This window comes from Babylonia areolata, chromosome 10 (genome assembly GCF_041734735.1).
Source record: "Babylonia areolata isolate BAREFJ2019XMU chromosome 10, ASM4173473v1, whole genome shotgun sequence".
NCBI classification, from domain to species: domain Eukaryota; kingdom Metazoa; phylum Mollusca; class Gastropoda; order Neogastropoda; family Buccinidae; genus Babylonia; species Babylonia areolata.
In genome coordinates this window covers 14,142,925-14,162,913 of record NC_134885.1, presented here as the reverse complement: position 1 = coordinate 14,162,913, position 19,989 = coordinate 14,142,925, and the positions used below count along the sequence as shown (strand labels likewise).

General features: G+C 40.8%; 1 protein-coding gene across 2 annotated transcripts in view; it reads left to right on the top strand.

Annotated features, from left to right (window-relative positions):
- Nucleotides 1-4,554: 4,554 nt before the first annotated feature.
- The window catches only part of LOC143286806 (cysteine--tRNA ligase, cytoplasmic-like), a 401,107-nt gene continuing 385,672 nt past the window's right edge, over nucleotides 4,555-19,989 (top strand). Inside the window, exons 1-2 of one of the 2 annotated variants that reach the window (XM_076594603.1) lie at nucleotides 4,555-4,628; nucleotides 6,038-6,129. In XM_076594603.1, coding sequence (XP_076450718.1) covers nucleotides 4,613-4,628; nucleotides 6,038-6,129 — 108 coding nt within the window. In that variant the 5' untranslated portion in view covers nucleotides 4,555-4,612. Of the gene's footprint in view, nucleotides 4,629-5,365; nucleotides 5,388-6,037; nucleotides 6,130-19,989 lie in introns of those variants that run through there. The other variant, XM_076594604.1, reaches the window with a different exon arrangement.

Genomic DNA, 19,989 nt, shown 5'->3' with positions numbered 1-19,989 from the left:
AAATCATGGCTTTTCTCTCTTACCCTGTCTTGTTACTTGGCGCTCTGTGATCTTTTTCTGGAAAATACAGATATATATATATATATGTATATATAAATATATATGATACCATTTTTAAGAGGGGTGAATACAAGAACTTGCAGATTACAATATTTCTTCATTTTGATACTTTCAAGAGGAATTATGTTGTTTTAAACAGAGTGATGCTGCTTTTTGTTGTCTTTTGTTTGGTTTGCTATTTTGATCAAAGGAGAAGAGTACATCCACCTTTTTAAAGGTATTGCCAGTATCATGTAAATATTATTTTGTTGAACAGGTTTTATTACAGCAGAACTAAAATGAGAACAAGCTGAGGTAGGTAAAGGTAAAGCATGTGTACATGCATGCACCCTCTTTCTCTCTCAGTCTGTTTCTTCTCTCAGAAACACTGTTGATGTATAATCACTTGTACTTCAGTCTACAATTTTCATTTATGATAAATTTTGTTTATTATTGGAATAGTGTTTTTATATACGTATATGTTTATCTAAGAATAATGATTATGTTGTCTTTACTGTTTTTAACAGTTGTGATGGTTCCTGTCTTCCAATTTTGTTTAAAAGGCGACTCCGCCAGCTTTTATTGGAGCAGCAATATGATTTGCTTTCAGTTTCTTTAGTTGGCCATTTAAAATAAAAAGTTTTTAAAAAGATACATATATATTCATCAGCACTGATGACTATGTGTTTTTTTTCTTTGCATAAAGATGGTTAGGGTGGGAAGATAATAAACTTTCGTCTTTTTTTTTTGCCTTAACTTTTCTGTAAAGCTTTTAATTACTTGGGTTAAAAGTAAATTATGACCAGATATTTTTCTACCCACTGTTGTTAAATTGAAACCAATCAAACAGTGACTATGTGCATAAAAGTATGTACGTGTTATTTGTGGTAAATGATGGTATGGTGTGGGCTGCGTGTGTATATGTGTATGTGGGTGTGTCAAGAAGTGTGTGGATGTACACACAGAAGATGTTCATGATCTGCCAACTGACTGCATACACAGCGCTGTTGCTTTGTATTATTATGGCAGTGCTTCTGTGCGTGTATAGTATGTGGTTTGTAGCTTTTATAGACCTCACTATATGGCTCGATGAACAAAAAAATAAAAAAATAAAGATTGTATTGAATTAAAGCAGCTGTATTGGAGTTTTTGGATGTGTGTGTTGTGCTTGTTATATGGGATCTGTTGATGCTCTGCTGGAATCCTGCTGTACACATGTGTTCATTGCCCCCCTCACCCCCCACCACCTCCTTCACAAAAAAAATATATGCACACCCTCATCTGAAAATCGGTCTCCAACCTATTTGTGTCTTTCTCTCTGACCTTAACAAAAAAGTATTCACACTTGCTTCAGAAAAATCTGTCTCCAGCCAGTCTGTCTTTCTTGCTTCTTGCTCCATTCTCAGTGTTCTCTCAACATGAATAAATTTGCTTTTCTTTTTCATTATCATTTTACTTGTCATGTACATTTTAAAGTTTGTTTTTCTTTGAGTTTGACCTCATATTCCTGATTGTCATAATGGAATGAATGCGCATCCTTGTTGCATTGCTGCCCATGAGCACCAGAAGAAAAAGAAGAAATTGTGCTGATATGACAATAGATGAAATGCTTATCCATTGTAGACTTTTCATGGGAGAGATTGCCAACCATTTGAAACAGAAAAAGTCAGTCACACCCATAATTCCTTACACAGATTGAAAACCCACTTATGGTACAATTGATGGGAAAATATATCTCTGGCTAAAGGAATGGTTGGAACACACAAGCAGATCCAGATGCTGACCATATCTGAAATAGACTTCTGACGTCAACGCATGGCCAAGGCCTGTGTACTGCCAGCACAGAGAGAGAGATTATTGTGTTCAATTCAGTGGTTCATCATAAACTGTGTCAATCATGAACATTTTTAGCTGGTAAAAAAATCATGAATGTATTTATATAAGTTCTGATTATACACTCAATTTTCTTTCAGTACAATACATTGCAGTTATGTGCAATGCAATGTCAATCCTTCACAGGATAATTTGTGGTTTCTGCTCATACACATACATTCAGAATCCAATAAATGTGTTTACTAGAATATATAAAAACATGTACAGGAAAAAGTTAATTTTGAAAATACAATTTATCTCTGTCTCATCACTCACACACACACACACACACACACACATTATTATCAAGCATTGGCCTGAATGAATATCAAGAGCAAACAATCCACAAACGTCTACTTCCCACTGGGGAATAATAGCTTCAATATCCATAACCTAATGACCATACAAAGTAATTATGGTCTTTGGTTTTTGACTTGCAACCTTTCATTTATTTATTTTTATTTTTTATATATTCATTCTGTTTTTTAAGACTATTTGCTGTATCATTCCAGCAGAAACTGTTCTCAATTGTCTGAGCTGTTGCACATGCAGGGAAAAGGTTTTTCAGTTTCAAGGTGTCAAAGCATGTGGACTGATCCATATGACACTATGCACACTACATCCATTTTGACCCCAAAACAATTGTTAATGAAATGAAGCGAAACAAAATGGAGAAGGAGCTTATGCTTGACCTCCGTATATATCTGATGCACTGATAAGGCCTATAATTTGTATAGATGATTTATCTATATGAAGGACAGCACAGCTAAAGCACAAAAGTGCTGTATAGCAGCAGAAAATATGCACACACACACACACACACACACACACACACACACACACACACACACACACACATGTGCGCATGCACATGGCACACATGTACATAAACTGATGGATATATTTCTGACATAAAGCTGCGATATTCAATGTACCAGATTTGCAATGGAATGAGCCAAAGTACCTGTGTGCACATGTGTACAGCAGTATACTCACTCTAATGCACACGCTCACACATACACATATGCGAGTGGGGGTGCACACGTGTGTACACACGCATGCACACACACACGCTCAAGCACACACAACACATACACTCACCACATGCACACATACAACACAAAGAGAAAAACACACATTGGCACAAGAGACATACACAAGTGACTGAAAACTACATACACAGATGCACACCACATCAAACAGAGATATGCATGCATGCATGCATGCACTCAAATACACATACAAACACACTTTTACACATATGCATGCACACACGCACACACACACACACACACACACACACACACACTTTCTCTGAATCTATTTATTCCAAAATAGAGAATGGCACGAAAGCCAACAGTCATCATTGACATTTTCTTCTTCTTTCTTTGTTGTTGAGGGCTCACCATCATATAAATATATAAACTGATTATTCTGGCACCTATACCTGGGGCAGAGGGGTGGGGGGGGGGGGGGGGGGTGGGTTCGCTACTAATATTTTGTAGTTGGTGTTCCATGATGATGTGAAGAAGAGGTAGAGGTGAAAGTGGCATCATTCGACTGCTGTTCAGGGGAATTGTGCGGAAGGGGGGGGGTGAGGGGGGGGGGGGGGGGGGTGAGGAGGGACAGAAGGTGGCAGGATAGGGGATGGGGGTGGGAGAGGAGGGGGTGGGGGTATGGCATAGGGGTGGAGGTGGGGGGCACAGGAAGTTGTTTACTGCTTGGAGACCCTTGACACAAGGTGTCACGCGTTCTGGCCTCTACAGCTACTTGGGGCAGGCAGTTCCAGTCTTATGATGGTTCTAGGTAAAAATGAAGAGCCTCTGTACTGTGTTCTGGTGGTGATGATGGAAAACTGTTGATTGTGTCCTCGTCACCAGATTTCCCCCCCCCCCCCTTTTTTTCCCTTTCTTTCAGAAATCTGTTATAACCCGTGTACTGGCTCACTGAACATCGGCTGCACATGTTCTACCACTGGTTTCTCACTGAATGAATAAACGCTTATCATGCTCCACTTGCACCCTAACTGTTTGAAAAAGAAAAACAACAACAAAAACCCAAAACAAAACAGTTATTCACTGGTTCATAAATGATAGTCCAAAGTTCCAAATTCCGTTTTACCCATGCTATGAACAAGTGAACTGGACGAGTTGTGTCTTGATGTATGTTTGAAGTTTGTGTGAATTGATTTATTTTATTATTTCATCATTTACTGTATGAGTTTTGTATGTGTAAAGTGTTTGAAATGTTTGTTCTTATTCTTTTCTTCTACTTCTCATGAGTATTTTTATTACAGTTACGATTATTGAGATTATGATTATCATTGTTATCATCATTTATGTTATTAGTATCATTGTATTATTTTTGTTGTTGGTGGTGTTAGTACTGTTGTTATTGTTATTGCTGATAAAGTTGTTGTTGTTATCATTCTTCTTCTTCCTATTATTATTATTACTATATCATTATCATTATTATTATTAGTGGTAGTGGTGGTGGTGGTGGTGGTAGTAGTAGCAGTTATCATCGTAGTAGCATGGCGTCGTATCTTCATATATTTGGATGATGTTAAGATTTTAAATGACAGAGAAATGGTAAAAAGATATTCTGAAAAAAGCGCGACCACTCTCTCTGTCTTTTGTTTACTGCCGGTTTCGTCATAGCGTGTGCGAAACGTGTTGTTCCAAGACAAGTTATTTCCGAGATGGCAGATTCAGCAGGTTTGTCACATAACGAACTAATTTCTATGCAAATATTTTTTTCATTATTCATAAATGCTGACATGCCATCAGAAGGCAATGTTATTTATATATTTAAGAGTTAGGAAACTGCAAACTTTGTTGCCAAATGGTAAGTTGTCAGATGTAGCAGACGAGGGAAACAGAGAAACGAAAGTTGGATAAATGAAAACATGCAGTTGTTTACTGGCAACCCCTGATTATCTGTATATGCCTTTTACTATCTAAAGATTACAAAAAGTACCTGGTTTGTTCTTAGATAATCAGTGGTGATTAATTTTAAGAAAATATTCCCGTTCGTAGATAAAACGGGATAGATGCATGCATGATGTGTTTTATTGAAACGAAAGAAAAAAAGTTTGACTGAACAACTGTGATTCAGGTTAGGATTCAGTGTGTCCATGTACAGCCGTTATTGGCAAACATTATCATAATATATCAGAATCTGATGCAATCCTGTGAAACTTGTGGCACACCTATAAAGCCAGGACTCGTTGGCAGCAGCTGTCAGAGTTGTGGAATAGCAGGTGGCTTGTGGATGTACTTCTCTTCTTGATCAAACCAACTTCTGGGAGCTATTTTGTGTTGTGGTGTATTTCTAAGAAATCAGAAATATTCCTTTCATAAATATTAATTTTCCTTTAAAAGAAAAAAAAGAAAAAAAAAGAAAAAAAAGACCAACAACATATTTTTTTACTTTTCATTATTCTATCAGAATTCAGAGGCTGGATTTAAGAATGAGTGGGTATCAGTTGTCAGCCTTTCAATCAGATCAGTGCTCAGTTCTTTTTTCATGCTCTGATGATATAACAATTTTCAGTCTTAGGATGCTGATAGTGTTGAAACAGTCTAGATTAAGTACATGTATTTACTCTATTGTGCATGCTATTAACAGATTTTGATATATATACACATACATTGTTTTCAGCATTCATAGGTAGGTTATATGAAATGGTTAAGATATTGTCTAATACCATAACATTAAGATCAAAACACTGTTTTTGTAAATGTCCAAGTTTGCTTTTATTCTGTAACATCAAAATAAGAATTTACATGTCTTTGAAAAGGAAGGAATGGAAATTCCTTGATGATTTTTTTTATATATGTTAACATAAATAGTATATATTTCAATGCATAAAATCAAACTATCAAAAAAAAAAAAAAAGAAAAAAAAGGATTTTCCTGAAATCTAAAAATCCATTTCTGTCATTTGGATGCACCATCCATTTTCGGTGACTGTTGCTAGATTGGTGAGTTCTTGTTGAGTGCACAGTGTTTAGGAAACATACCTGTTTGGGTCACGCCATTCTTGCCAGGAATGCACCCAGTGTTGTTTGTTGTGATGCTGGATTACCACTCTTTGTTGTGATGCTGGATGAATGCTGTTTCAGTCAAGGGAAAGAGAACCCAGCCAGCGTGGCAGGCTCCGGATGGTGAAGGGAATGTACAACTGAAGCTGTACAACAGTCTGACTCGTCAGAAGGTAAGGCAGACTTTGTTGGCTGGTTTTGTTATGTTTTGTTTTGGTGTTTTTTTGTTTTGTTTGGTGATCATGAGACTTCAGAGGTAAAAATGTGCCAGAATGTTTGTTTCTTTCAAAACATTGATTTGTGTATGTGTGCATGTTTGAGCACGTATGTTACTTATATGTGTTCATGTGTATCATATATGTAACATATCACTTCTTACAACTGGTTGTACAGATGTGTACAACATGTGTAATTTGTACACTTGTGTTTTTATGTGTGCATATGTTTATAAATACATGTCAAATGCACTTTGTGTGTGTGTGTGTGTGTGTGTGTGTGTGTGTGTGTGTGTGTGTGTTGTATTTGTGTGAGCATGTGCACTTGTGTATTTGTGTGTGTTCAGTATGTGCACATGGTTGATTTATCTGACAGTGGTTGTACAGTTTAGCCAGTAGTTTATTCTTTTGTTATTGTCAGTTTTTATATAAACCATTTTGGGTTTCTGTTTCTTCTTCTGGTTCTTCTTGCCTTTCCCTTTGTTCTGCGGTTTTTCTGGTGTTTTTTTTTTTTTGTGTGTGTGTGTGTGTGTGTGTGTGTGTGTGTGTGTGTGTGTGTACTGAGTTTGGTTGAATGAGCAACTGTAAAAGTGGGGGATATGCCATTCTGCTTTTCATCATTTTGTCAGATTCCCCCCCCACCCCCACCCCATCCCCTCCCTCCCCTCCCCCATTTGTTTAGATTTTAATCTCTTCCCTTGATTGTGGTATTTAGTAATTTTGGTGAATCATTATGAGAAAGTGACAAATGGACAGAATGTCCTGAAGTTTCAGACTGTGCTAGAGTCCTTTTTCTTCTGCTCTTGGTATCATTTAACTTTCTGTCATTTATCCTTCTAACTTTTAGAGTGTAGAGCTTGCCAAGATTTTGATTGTTTTGTACAGTCAGCCATTAAGTGTTGGTCTTTTGTTTGTTTTGTGTATTTCATTCTGTCTTTCTCATTGGCTGTCTCTACTTTATTTTTCATTCATTATTTCTTGTTTATGTTTGCTTGCTTGTTGTTATTGTTTTTTTGTTTTTATTTGTATATCAGTTTGTTGTATGCCTGTCTGTGTCTTTTTTTTCTTTTCTTTTCTGTTAGTTTATTTTATTTTATTTTTTTCTTCTTTCTGAAACTCACTTTCCTTTCTTTCCCGTTTTTGTTTTATTGATAATGAAACCTTTGATGTATAATTTACACGTTGTTTCCTGTGTATTACAAAGAGAGGAAAGGTCAGCTTGTGTGTGGAGACCCTCTGTTTGCATTGAAAGACTGAAGGAGGGAAATACTCTGTCCAAATGAATCAGATGTTCAGCAATGTCTGAATTGTGTCCCCTGGATCAGTTTGCTGTCTTTCTCGGGAGTGAAAGGATTGCAAGACCAAGTGTGATGTTAAAGTCTCAAAAGCTAAGGATGTAACTGTAAGTTTAAGCATTTTGTTGGAAAATGCTGTCTGGCTTTTGTGATGTGACAGGATACTGGTCAATGTGTGGAAAAATATGATGCACACAGCACAGAGAGAATGTCCTTCTTCCTTACTTTTTCTGCTCCCTCTTTTTATTTTCCATCTGTTTCCTCTCTCCATTCTGTCCTTTTTTTGCCTTTCTTTTTGTTGTATTATTGTTTTTTTCTGTCTCAGTTCTTCTTTGCCACCTTACTGGCATTTATACAAATAGTTCATATGTCATATAATATATATATAATACATCTACATGTATTCTTGCCATACAGAAAATATAGATACGGGCTAATTAATACTTTCTTGCTGTGTTTTGCTGTCATCTATGTTCTCTCTGTTAGTCTGTCTCTGCCTTCTGAGTCAGTAGATCCAGTGATAATGGTCAATATCAGAGGCATGTGTTAGGTTTATGTGCATTTGTGTTCAAGTACTTTCACATGTTTTTTTTTTTTTTCAAAGTGCTTTTGTTTTTTGTTTTTTTTCCAGATTCAAAGGAGAATTTAAAATTCAGTTTTTCAGCCCTGATATGGTCTGAGTTGTTGACTGGGCTTTCACTTCAGGCAGCTAAAGATAAAGATCTGGGCTCTAAAATGATTACAATTGAACATTCATTTCAGTATTTGTTCGGGAATGTCTGAGATGGCTTTGTGGCTGTCTGAGCTGTGAACAAGATGATTGATTGATTGATTGATTCTGGATCAGTGTAACTGTAAGCTGTTTATTAGAAGAAAAAGAAATATATATACATATATATATAGTACATCATACTTTCTCTACCTGTGTTTTGTGGTGTTGTTCCCACACTGTGTTCCTTGCTTCCTTCCACCTGTGGAGCACCCTTGCTCTTTTCACTCTCCCTGCTACAGCTGTACAGTTCTACTTGTTCTGTAAAAACAGAATTTTCCTTAATCCCCCGTTACTCTTCCCAACCTTGACAGTCTGATGCTAGTCTCAGCTGCCTGGCATTTCGTTTTTTGTGGATGTTTGTTTTCACAACTGAGCAGACAAGTCTGGCTCCATTCCATCTTACTCTTGAATCTTAGCTTCTGTCTGGTCTATCAGTCTCCACCATTCATTTTCCTTCTTCATTTCTTGAGTCTTGTTCTGTCTCCCCTTCCCCCACACAAAAAAAGAAAGATTAGTGATGCACCTGAATTAGCAAGCTTCACAAGATAGTGTACAAGCCCACACTTCTCTCTCCTTTGTTGTTAATGGATCAAATCAATAGACGTCAAAACATTCATTGTGGCATGGGAGAGGAGAAAATCTCACAGAGAGAGATGGAGAGACGGAGAACGTGCTGAGGGGTGGGGGTGAAGGTTATGGGGGAGGGTGGTGCTGTGGGGGAAGGTTGTGTCCTTTGATGAACCAGTGAAGGGTTGAGATTTTTGTTTTGTTTTCTTTGTTTTGGAAATATGTGAAGGAGAAATGAAAATAGGTAACTGGGATAAAGCCTGGGATGTTAGTTGCCAGGCATCCCCAGCATTAGCAGCCAGTATGATGGAGACCGGTTTTCCCACATTACTGTCATTGCTTGCTCAAAGTTCCATGCACAACAGGTTTGCACCAGGCCTTCTGTCTGCCTGGATGCAATAACATGAAGACAAGAGCAAGGCTGATAAACAAAGAAACAAACAGGATATCTGAATAAAGGGAGCTAATAAACAGGTGCAATCTCTGCAAGTTCACCACTGTTTTGCAGGGCTAGAAAACTGGAACAAAATGAAGAAAACTGACATGAAGATACCCACTATCCTCCACCCCCCAAAAAAAGAAAGAAAAAGAAGTGGTCATTGATAAAGAGAACAATGAGAAATAGGGAGAAAAAAAACCGTTTACTAGACACTCGGGGCATATTATGCAAATGAAAGGGATTTAAAAAAAAAGAAGAATATGTATAGTGTTTTAGATTTTGCATATTTCTGGTATATTGAATTTTTTTTACTTAGTATGTCACTGGATTGTTCTCTGAATGAAACTGATCACAAACTAGAAAGAAAGAAAGAAAAAGAAAGAAAGAAAGAGAGAGAGAGAGAGAGAGAGAGAGAGAGAGAGAATATGTTAGTCTCAGTCATTGATACTATATGTCCCCTTTCATGATGTTTTTTTCTTCTGCATATTAGTTGCAATCCATCATCTGCAATCATCAGTTGTCTCTCCCCCCACACCCCCACCACCTCCCCTGGCATCCCTATCTCTCAGTGCCATATGCAGCCTGACTAAACCCCTTCACTCCATGACCCCCTCTCCCTCCCTCCTACCACCTCACCAGCTCTCTCTTTCCACCCACCCCTTCCAGCTCTCTGGCTGACTTTCTGTGTGTGTGTGTGTGTGTGTGCGCGCGCGCGTGCGTTCGTGTGTCCGTGTGTGTGCGTGCGCGTGTGTGCGTACGTTCGTGTGTCCGTGCGTGCGTGCGTGCGTGTGTGTGTGTGTGTGTGTGTGTGTGTGTGTGTGTGTGATCATATCATCAGCCATGCTGTCTGATTTGAAGGTCCCCGCGGGTCATCCGCGATGTGTGCGGGGAGGCCGTTTCATGTCGTCATCAAGACGTTGGATCGTTTACACGGCAAGCAGATGCCCGGCGCCAGATTGCTTTTCTGGGGAGGGTGGAGGGGGGCTGAGTGGGGAGGGTTGGGGGTAGCAGGTGGATGTGAAAGGAGTGGTGGTGGTGGTGGTGGTGTGTGATCAGGGGGGCGTGTGCGTGCAGGTTGTGTTATCCCACTTTTGCACACACCGTTGGATCCACACAAGAAAGAACTTGCAGGAAAACGATACAGAAATGAGAGAGAGAGAGGGAGAGAGAGAGAGAGAGACTTTGAGTTTCAATAGTAGGACTGGGGTGGGTGGGTGCGGTTACAGTGAAGAAGAGAGAGAGAGAGAGAGAGAGAGAGAGAGAGAGAGAGAGAGAGACGCTGCAGGGATAAACAGCATTAATAGAGGCAGAAAATATCGACATATGACAATCATTTCACAGTTCGCGTCCATGGGTGGTCCGTGCAAATAAAAGTTCAATATTTCGGCCATTGAGCCTGGGTGGCGTGGGGAGGGTGGGGGGGCAGGGGGTGGGGGTGGGAGGGGCGGTAGGGGGAGAGAAGAGGTGGGGGGGGGGGGGGGGGAGAGGGGAGAGAGAGAGAGAGAGAGAGAATTGCAATCTATACTCTGGCCAGCAGCGATTCCCATTGTTTGTCTTTCCCCTTTACTCTCTTCTAAGTTACTTTTCTCTATGTTTGTTTCTTTGTCTTTTATTATTATTATTAGTAGTAGTAGTGGTAGTAGTAGTAGTAGTAGTATGGCCGTGTTGGTGGGAAGGAAAAGGCATAGAGGGATGGTGGTGATGAGACTGGGAGACGGGGAGGGGGGGGGGATCAATATTTCTGCAGTGCGTGAAAAAAAAGTTTTGAAAAGTTTGTTGAGCGATCCTCTTTCGTCTTTCTTAGTTTAAAATTCGATTAATTCGGCGGACGACGGAGCGGGAGGATTAAGGATACCAAAGAAAAAAAAAAGTGCAAGAAACTCAGCAAGTCAGATATTGAATGCACATGTTGGAGTTAGCAGTTTGGCAGTCTGACTGTTTCTTTTGACTCATTTGATCAGTTACGAGTTACATACTGGTAAATGAGCCTTTTTATTTATTTATTTATTTATTTATCTATTTTTTTATTTGTTTATTTCAGTGATTCCAACAAGCGCTAATCAATCTATAAATGACAATCCAACGTGATCCAGGGGCATAGCTACCCATAATTACAAAGTAATACCGCAATTTATAAGGGAAGGGTTATATGATATTTATGATTTGGTTTAAATAATGTTTAATTGTTCAGTAGTACACATGACCACAATGCAAACAAAGACAAGGGAGCATCAACAAACTTAAAGCTTATACTGTGCTCACACGTTGCACTTCAGTTTTAACATGACGGTTGATGAAACACAATTCATTACCATTTGTATCAAATAATTATTTCATAAACAGTAACTAAAAAGAAACAACAACAACAAAACATGAAATATATCGAAAAAAAATCAAAATATAAAATATGAATAATTCCTGTCAGGCCAGTCTTGGCAAGTACCCTGGACTGGATTGTGGATCCTGACCGTGTTGATCAAGTGGATTGTAACGACCTGTTAACAGGCTGGTGGCCGTGAGGGCAAGTTCAGGCCTGGGGTCTTGTTCGGTGAGGGTTGTGTTGTTGGAGGGGGGATGAGTCCGGGATGTCTGTTTGGGTGTGCTGTGTTGAGGAAATATTATATATATATATATAAATTTTATATATTTTTTTCCAGATTGGTTGGTCGTGGGTTGACTACATCGCTGAACTTAATGATTGATATCTTACACATGCATGTCATTTGTCATGTATACATGCTGCTGTTTCAGAGTGTTCCCCCCCCCCCCCTCTCTCTCTCTTTATATGTATGATCTATATGTTGTACAGCACATAAAGCTGTTTTGGAAAAAATGCTTGGATCAACAAGTATTTGTGAAGGGTGGTTCGATTTGGACGAAGATTTTGTTTGCTTGCTTGTTTTTGTTTTTGTTTGGATTATCCCTCCTCTTTCTCAGGGAAAACAAACAAGCAAACAAACAAACAACAACAACAGAAAAATATCAAGAAGAAAAAAGAAGAAGAAGGAAAAAAACAAAAAACAAAAACAGAACAACAAAACAAACACCAAACCCATCGACATATCACTGTCCAGTTTTTGAGGGAAAATGACAACGTTCTTGTCCATTTGAAAACTGTTGAACATGACAGTATTGAGCTTTACTTATTTATTCATTTCATTTTTTGATTAAAAAAAAAAAAATCACCTCTTTTTCCCCGATCGCTTCGACATGGAGAAAATGACGGGACAATTGTGAGAGAAAATACAGATGATTGAAAAGAGCTAGACACTCGCCGACCTCTCCCCCTCACCCCACCCCCACCCCCACCTTCCACTCCCTCCACCCCTTCCCATGTGTTGTTATTCCAGTAGGATTTTTTGTTGTGAGTGATTTGGCAACGTAAGGGAAGGGAGTGAAAGAAAAGAAAAGCGAAGACCTACACCTTCACACAGTATAACTGACTATACGCGTATCGTATCGTATCGTATCGTATCGTATCGTATCGTATCGTATTGTATTGCTTTGCTTTCCTGTCGCATCGTATCGTATCGTATCGTATCGTATTGCATTGCTTTCCTGTCGCAACAGATTTCTCAGAGTGAAATTCGGGCTACTCTCCCCGGGGAGAGCGCGTCGCCACAGTACAGTGCCACTATTTGTTTTCTATCCACACTTGTATTTGTTTCACTATTTTTTGTTGTTGTTGTTGTTGTTGTAGAATTTTATCACGGACAGCCCTTTTGCTGCCGTGGGTTCTTTTACGTGCGATAAGTGCATGGTGCGCTCGGTACCTCAGTTTATCCTATCATCCAAATGACTAGCAACCAGACTACCACTCAAGGTTTAGCTGGAGGTTGATAAAATTCTGGTATGACGGATTGTCTCAGTCTTACAGTAATAGAACATGATATTGGTTAAGGGACTGTCTTTTGCAGTTTGCTTTCGTGGGGGACACACTGTGCAACGAAGAAACTTCTTACGCGTGATATCAGTTCTACAGTGACCATCACAACCCACAGCATGGAAAACAGACATAAGATATCGTGGCGCAAAGATATCGTAGATAAACAACAACAACAACAACAACAACAACAACAAAAGAGGGGGTTGTTGGAGGCGAGCCCATTCAGGGACATCTGAGAGTCCGCACTGTCAGACTATCGAACAGACGCGCTCGTGATTTCAAAATGTCTTCTTTTTTTTCTGCAGTGGAGTTGGAGGTGTGTGTTTTGCGGGGGTGGAGTTGGGTTGGGTGGGGAACAAACAAAAACCGCACACAGATCTTAGGGTTTGGGTGATGGCAAACTTTCTATCTTAATCTCCTGTTTGGGTGATATCCATGCAACGCCCACCCACCCCAGCAGCAACTAAAAAAAAAAAAAAAAAGAAAAAAAGAAAAGGGGGGCGGAGAAGAAAGAAAGAAAGAAGAAGAAAATAAACCCACAAAAACGCCAGGGATTTGCGCGACTTGACACAGCGAGTGGAGTGGGGGAAAAAAAAAAGAAGGAAAAAAATAAGGGTGACGGCACGTGCACACACGGATGCAGGTGCGAGTTTGTTTTCCTGTTTGGCTGTGGATTGTGAAGCTGGGTGGTGTTGGAAGGAGGGTGGGAGGGGTGGGGAGGGTAGCGGGAGGAGGGTGGTGGATGAGTTGGGCAGGGGGTGGGGGCCCCATACAATGGCCGGTGGATTGGATATATGGAAATGCTGGCATGAGGGAGGGGTGGGGGTTGCGGGGTGCAGCGGCCATTGGAGCTCCAGGTTTTCTCATTTCCTCTCGCCTGGCTGCTTTGTGACAAAAGACTGTTGGCTACACGCCTCTCTCTCTCTCTCTCTCTCTCTCTCTCTCTCTCTCACCCCTTTGTCAGTATTTATTTTTTATTTTTCAAACTGCAGACTGTTGGTTTTGATTTCATCTGTGTGTGTGTGTGTGTGTGTGTGTGTGTGTGTGTGTGTGTGTGTGTGTGAGAGAGAGAGAGAGAGAGAGAGAGAGAGAGAGAGAGTTACACAAAAACTGGTTTTTCCTTAACTGGTTTCCCGTCCTGTCTCTCAAAACTTGTTTGATTTTGTTTTCCCATTCTCCCAGATGCTTTCGCCTCCTCTGTCTACACCCTCTTCCACCCCATGCCCGAAGCCCCCCAACCCCTCTCTGTCCTCCAGCCCTCCACTACATTTTCTTTCATGATATAGTGTTTGTGTTAAACTCTGTGTGTGTGTGTGTGTGTGTGTGTGTGTGTGTGTGTACCTCGTAGTCAGTACAAAAACTAACTGATCACTTAACAGTTTTGAGGCCAAATGAGTGGCAATTCTGTAGTGTTTGTGCATACCTGTATTTTTGTGTGACTTTCTTTTGAGGTCTTGGAAAATGTAACGCATGATTTTGGATGAAAAAAAAAAAAAAAATGAAAAAAAAGAGAGAAAAGGTATGGGATTTTGTTTGCTCCGGTTTGTGAGAACCCTGTTTGTGTATTGTATACACGTGTGACTGTAGGCCTTTGAAGGTCCAGCTGGTGTCAAACACGGACACAGCGTTCCGACCCGAGGCCACGAAGATCCACGTCTCTTATACACTGATGATGATGATGATGACCATGATGATGATATATGCGACAGTATAACCTAATATCGTCTAAGCATCGCCAATATGAGGGGTTAGGACAAATTGTGGGTGTAAACGTGTTTTAGTTTTGGGTGTCTTTCTCCTGTGAGTGCGAGTGGATTCAATACATTTCACACACACACACACACACACACACACACACACACACACACACACACACACACACACACTCACACACAGAGTCAAGTACAGGAATGAAATGAGATGGAGACAAGATCGATGTTTCAGGCCCTGGTAAATGCTCAGGATGTTTGTGTGTTCCCACCCCCACTTTCATTCTCTGGTCTCTTTGACTAATCGCGCTGGGTTACGCTGCTGGTCAGGCATCTGCTTAGCAGATGTGGTGTAGCGTATATGGACTTGTCCGAACGCAGTTACTCTTTCTTGAGTAACAGAACTGAACTCAGTCTCTCCCTTGCTTTCTCTCTCTCTCTCTCTCTCTCTCTCTCTCTCTCTCTCTCTCTGTGTGTATCTCTCTCTGTACCCCCACCCCCACCCCTCCTCTGTCTCTCTCTCTGTGATCAAGTAAGAAATGAGAGATGTGTGCGACAGAGACGGACAGACAGACAGAAAGTGAGGATCAATCGCAGAGGGAAATCGTCTCTCGGATAATTTCTGTTGGAAGCCACCTGGAAAAGGGAGCGGAAAGCTGACACGAGTTAGGCGGCCCACGTGATAATAGTGTGCATTCCGCTCCGTCCATGGTAGAGTCCACAGGGTTCCTCCCCGTCGCCCACACACATCATGTACAGGGTAGAAAAAAGAGAAGGAAACCCCTTGCCCCACCCCCTTCCCTCTTCTCCATTCCCAAAACACACAAGCAGTATTCTACTATTCCTTCGGGTTTTGAAAGGTCGAACTTTTCTCGCGGAAAACTTTGGAATGACGTCTCTTCCTTTGAGCGCGGTATTCGGTTCGCTGTCGTCCAACTGTTCTTCGGATGAGCTGTCATCATGCTGTTGTTCTACGGCTGAGCTGTCATCATACTGTTAGTTCTACGGATGAGCTGTCATCATACTGTTAGTTCTACGGATGAGCTGTCATCATCATTATCGCACACACACTGATGGCTTTCATAGATTATCCCACCGTGAGACTGCTTTGTCACGTCTGTGTATGAAGTCTAGATACAAAACCAAACCAGAAAATCACAACAAAATAAAGCAGACAACCCTCCCCCTCCGTTCCCCTCCCCGCCCCCCCTCCCCTCCTTTCATCGTCCAGAAGAAGGAGTTATATTTCCTTGATGAGCTGAAGAAAACGCCAATAAGACGGACATATTCATAGAACCTATCTGTCTACACACACTCTGTCATTGGAAATGAAGAGGTGCGATGTCTGTGTGCGATGTCTGTCTGTGTGGCCTGTCTCTGTCAACTTTTATTCCTTGCTATCATGTATGTCTGTCCAATTTTTCATCTGAAAAAGAAGTTATTTTTAGATACAACTGTATGATTTCAATCTGGATGTGTGGGTTGCCGCCTTTTCGGAAACGGTATTAACCTTTGTCCAGGGTTCAGGATCTCGTTTTAAAGTTTTGTGTTGTATCAAATTTTGTTCCGATTGTTTTATTTAAAGTAACGAAAGTGAGAAAACTTAGTTCTGGGGAGGCCGAGTTTTATTCCTCTCTTTTCTCCAACTTTGTCTTTGCTTCTTTTTCGTCTGTTCATTATTCTATGGTATGTCGAAAATATTGACTGTACGCTTTCGGGGGTGGGGGTTGACCCAACAAAACACCCAGTATTATAACTTATAAGGTTTGTGCATTTTCATTTCTCCCTTTGCCATGTTCCAGAGTGTTTGGCTGGCATCACCAAGGCTGTATGTCTGCGGTCATGATCTCTCTTCATCATTCATGTGTATGCATGCTCGCGTTGAAATTCTCACTGCACACACGGCTAAAAGTCCGTAAGTGTGGGTTTTCTTCGTTTCCCTCTCCTCCCCTCCCCCACCTCTTCCCATCCCCCGACCCCCCCAAGAGGGTGAGATTTCATAGGAAAAAAATATATGGAAGGTGATATCGATTTGGCCAGCACCTGCCATCATTAGATATTTGATAATATTGACTTTTAAGGATGGTTGACTGTACATGACCATGGTTAGAAAGAGAGAATTAAGGCTGGTATGGCCGGTTCCCAGTGGATCCCCGTGTTGTGGAGAAAAGGGAAGGCGATGTGGAGAAGGTGGGGGTGGGGTGGAGGGGGGTATGTGGGGGGGGGGGGGGGGGCATCGGGGGGGGAGGGGGTAGGGGGGGAGGATGAGGGAGGGGGCTGGGAAGAGGGGTTGGAGCGTTGGGTCGGAATTCCCAGTAGATGTAAATCTGATCGATGTACTGCTTTGAAGTTTGATCTTTGAGGGGCCGTCATAAGGAGAAGCTCATCTCTCGCTTGAGCTCGCTGCGAACTGGAAGTTGTATTGCTTTTCAACTGAGCAGACTCGTACGTTTCCAAATTGAAAGATCTCAAACGTTGACGAAGTTGATGATGACAATAACGATAAAGGTGACGACGATCATTCAGTGATGATGATGATGATGATGATGATGATGATATCAAAGTGATGATACTACTACTACTGCTGCTGATAATGACAATGATAGTACTGCTACTACTACCGATAATAATAATGATGATAATTATAATACTAGTAGTAGTTGCATTTGTAGTAGTGGTGGTAGTATCATTACTGTCATTATTGCTATCATTATCATTATTATTGCAATGTCTATGATGATGGTTTTTAATGCTTATTATTCCCATCCTTGTTGTTAACTCCCAGAACTGCTGCTACCACTCAACGAGTCGTTGGCGACGGTCAGTTATTGTCGCTTTAGCCCCGCCGACTGCACAGAGCATATAAGGGCATGCTGAACATGAGTTGAGAATATCTGCGTATCAAAGTCAAAATGAACAGCAGAAGACCCAGGTATAGATTTTCTTTGACATGGGTTATTCATCAAAACAGTCCGTGATATTTGGTCAAGTTGTACGATGCTGAACTCTTAAAGCAATAAAAGCAGGCAGTGCCTAGGTTCCAGCCATTGGGATTGATGCATTACTCCTGGAAAAAAAGAAGAGGAAGAAATAACCAGACGCATGTCTGATGAGCAAAACTAAAGATTTAGAACGGGGAAAGGATTGTTTGACCCGATAATTAGCCGTCATGTCGTCTGTGTGTCGTTGGGCCTGGTTATTTTGTTCACTTGAAAGCCGATTAAGTTATATTTGTCAGTGAAATTTCCATTGGACTGACTGTTACCGTGCTGCATTCTCTATCATTTACCATTCATTCATTCATTATTTGTTTGTTTGTTTGTTTATTTCTTTCTTTCTTTCTTTCAATTCCATTAATTCATTCAATCATTCTGTGTTTCGTTCTTTCTTTTTTCTTTCGTATCTTCCATTCTGTCTAACGCACGCTCGCACAAAGGGAGAAAGAGTGAGGGGAGTCTCAGAGAGAGAGAGAGAGAGAGAGAGAGAGAGAGGGAGGGAGGGAGGGAGGGAGGGAGAGAGAATCCCTAAAATCCTTTCAGTGTTGCAGTTTCATAGTTGTCATGAGAGATATTCTGTCGTGTGACATGTGAATCATTACATTCTGCGACGTTTTATTACCCCCTCCCTCTACCCCCGACCCCCCACCCTCCAACACACACATACAGACACACAGAGAAAAGAAAAACCAAAACCAAAAACCCCGCAATGGATGATAATTATATAAGCCTGAGAGTGTTTACATGTTTCGTTAAAATGAGAATGAGATAGACATGCACATGCTCGTGGAAAATGTCATCTGGGGTCATATATCGGAACATGGCATTATCCGTCATCTTTTTTTTTCCTTCCTTGCCTGCAACTTCCACGCTCCCGAGTTTCTCTGAATGGGCTTTCGCGACCGTTTTCATCTTACATGTTAGGCAGCCATAATCCGCAGTTGGGAATAGCGCTTACTAGATGGGGACGAAGAATGACGATGAGTCTGCGGTATTAAGAAAAGAGTAGAAAAAAACAACAACAACAAAACCAAAAAAACAAAAAAGAGCAGAGAAAAAACCCACAAACAATAAAAACTTGTGATGTGGCGGAAGACAAGACCCGTGCGATATTATCGACAAAAACCTGTTCATACGTACTAGCTCCGCCACAAACTGGCTCCCTCTTACTTGTGGCAGTGACAGAAGGGATTTGATCCTAATCCTGTCCTTTTTGTGTGCTTTGGGGATACCAGTATGCAGCTGTTCATTGCTTGATGTGCTGTTGCTTTCTATGCTTCTTTCCCTAAGTCACCGAACCTTGACATGATTTCAGGCATGTTGAACGTGCTTCTGCTTATGAATGCGCGCATTGACACACAGACATAGACATAGACACACATACACACACACGCGCGCGCACACACACACACACACACGCGCGCACAACGTATCCCCCCACCCTCCCTCACACACACACAGATACGCACACACACACACACACACACACACACACACACACACAAGGATTAGATGAAGTAGGTCAAGGTGTCATAATTTTGTGCAAGAACGTTGACGCAGGAGATCGGGGAAATGAAAATGCTGTGTCCCTTGGTTAAACTCAACAAAGCGCTGCAAGGAATCGACCCTCAGGGCTGTTAGAAATCTTTTGCACATTTGGAATGCAAAACCGTGTGATAGTAGTGCCGGACGACTTTTTTTCATCTCGATATCTGAAGCGAGAGAACAGTGAGGATTGGGTTATGAATGTTCTCTTAAAAAGAAGAAGAAAAGAAGAAAAAAAAAAAAAAAAAAAAAGAAAAAGAAAAGGAAAACAGATTCAATCAATTACATTATAAAAACACAAGCTTGACATTTTATATAGAACTCTAATAAAATGAAAAAAGAGAAAGATTGAAAAACTGCCAGTTCCTTTCGTTTTCATGAAACAAAGAAGTATTATATTGATTGCCTTGTAATCTCAGATAGCGCAGTGAAATCAGAGACAGATCAAAACAAAAAGAAAGAAAGAAATAAAGACAGAAAGAAAAAGCTGTTAAAATGTCTCCCCCCCCCCCCCCCCCTGCCCCCCACACAGACACACGTACCCATCGTTTTTGTATCTCTATGTACTATGTCTGTCTGGCCCGGTTCTTCCTCGGATCTCTCAGTACA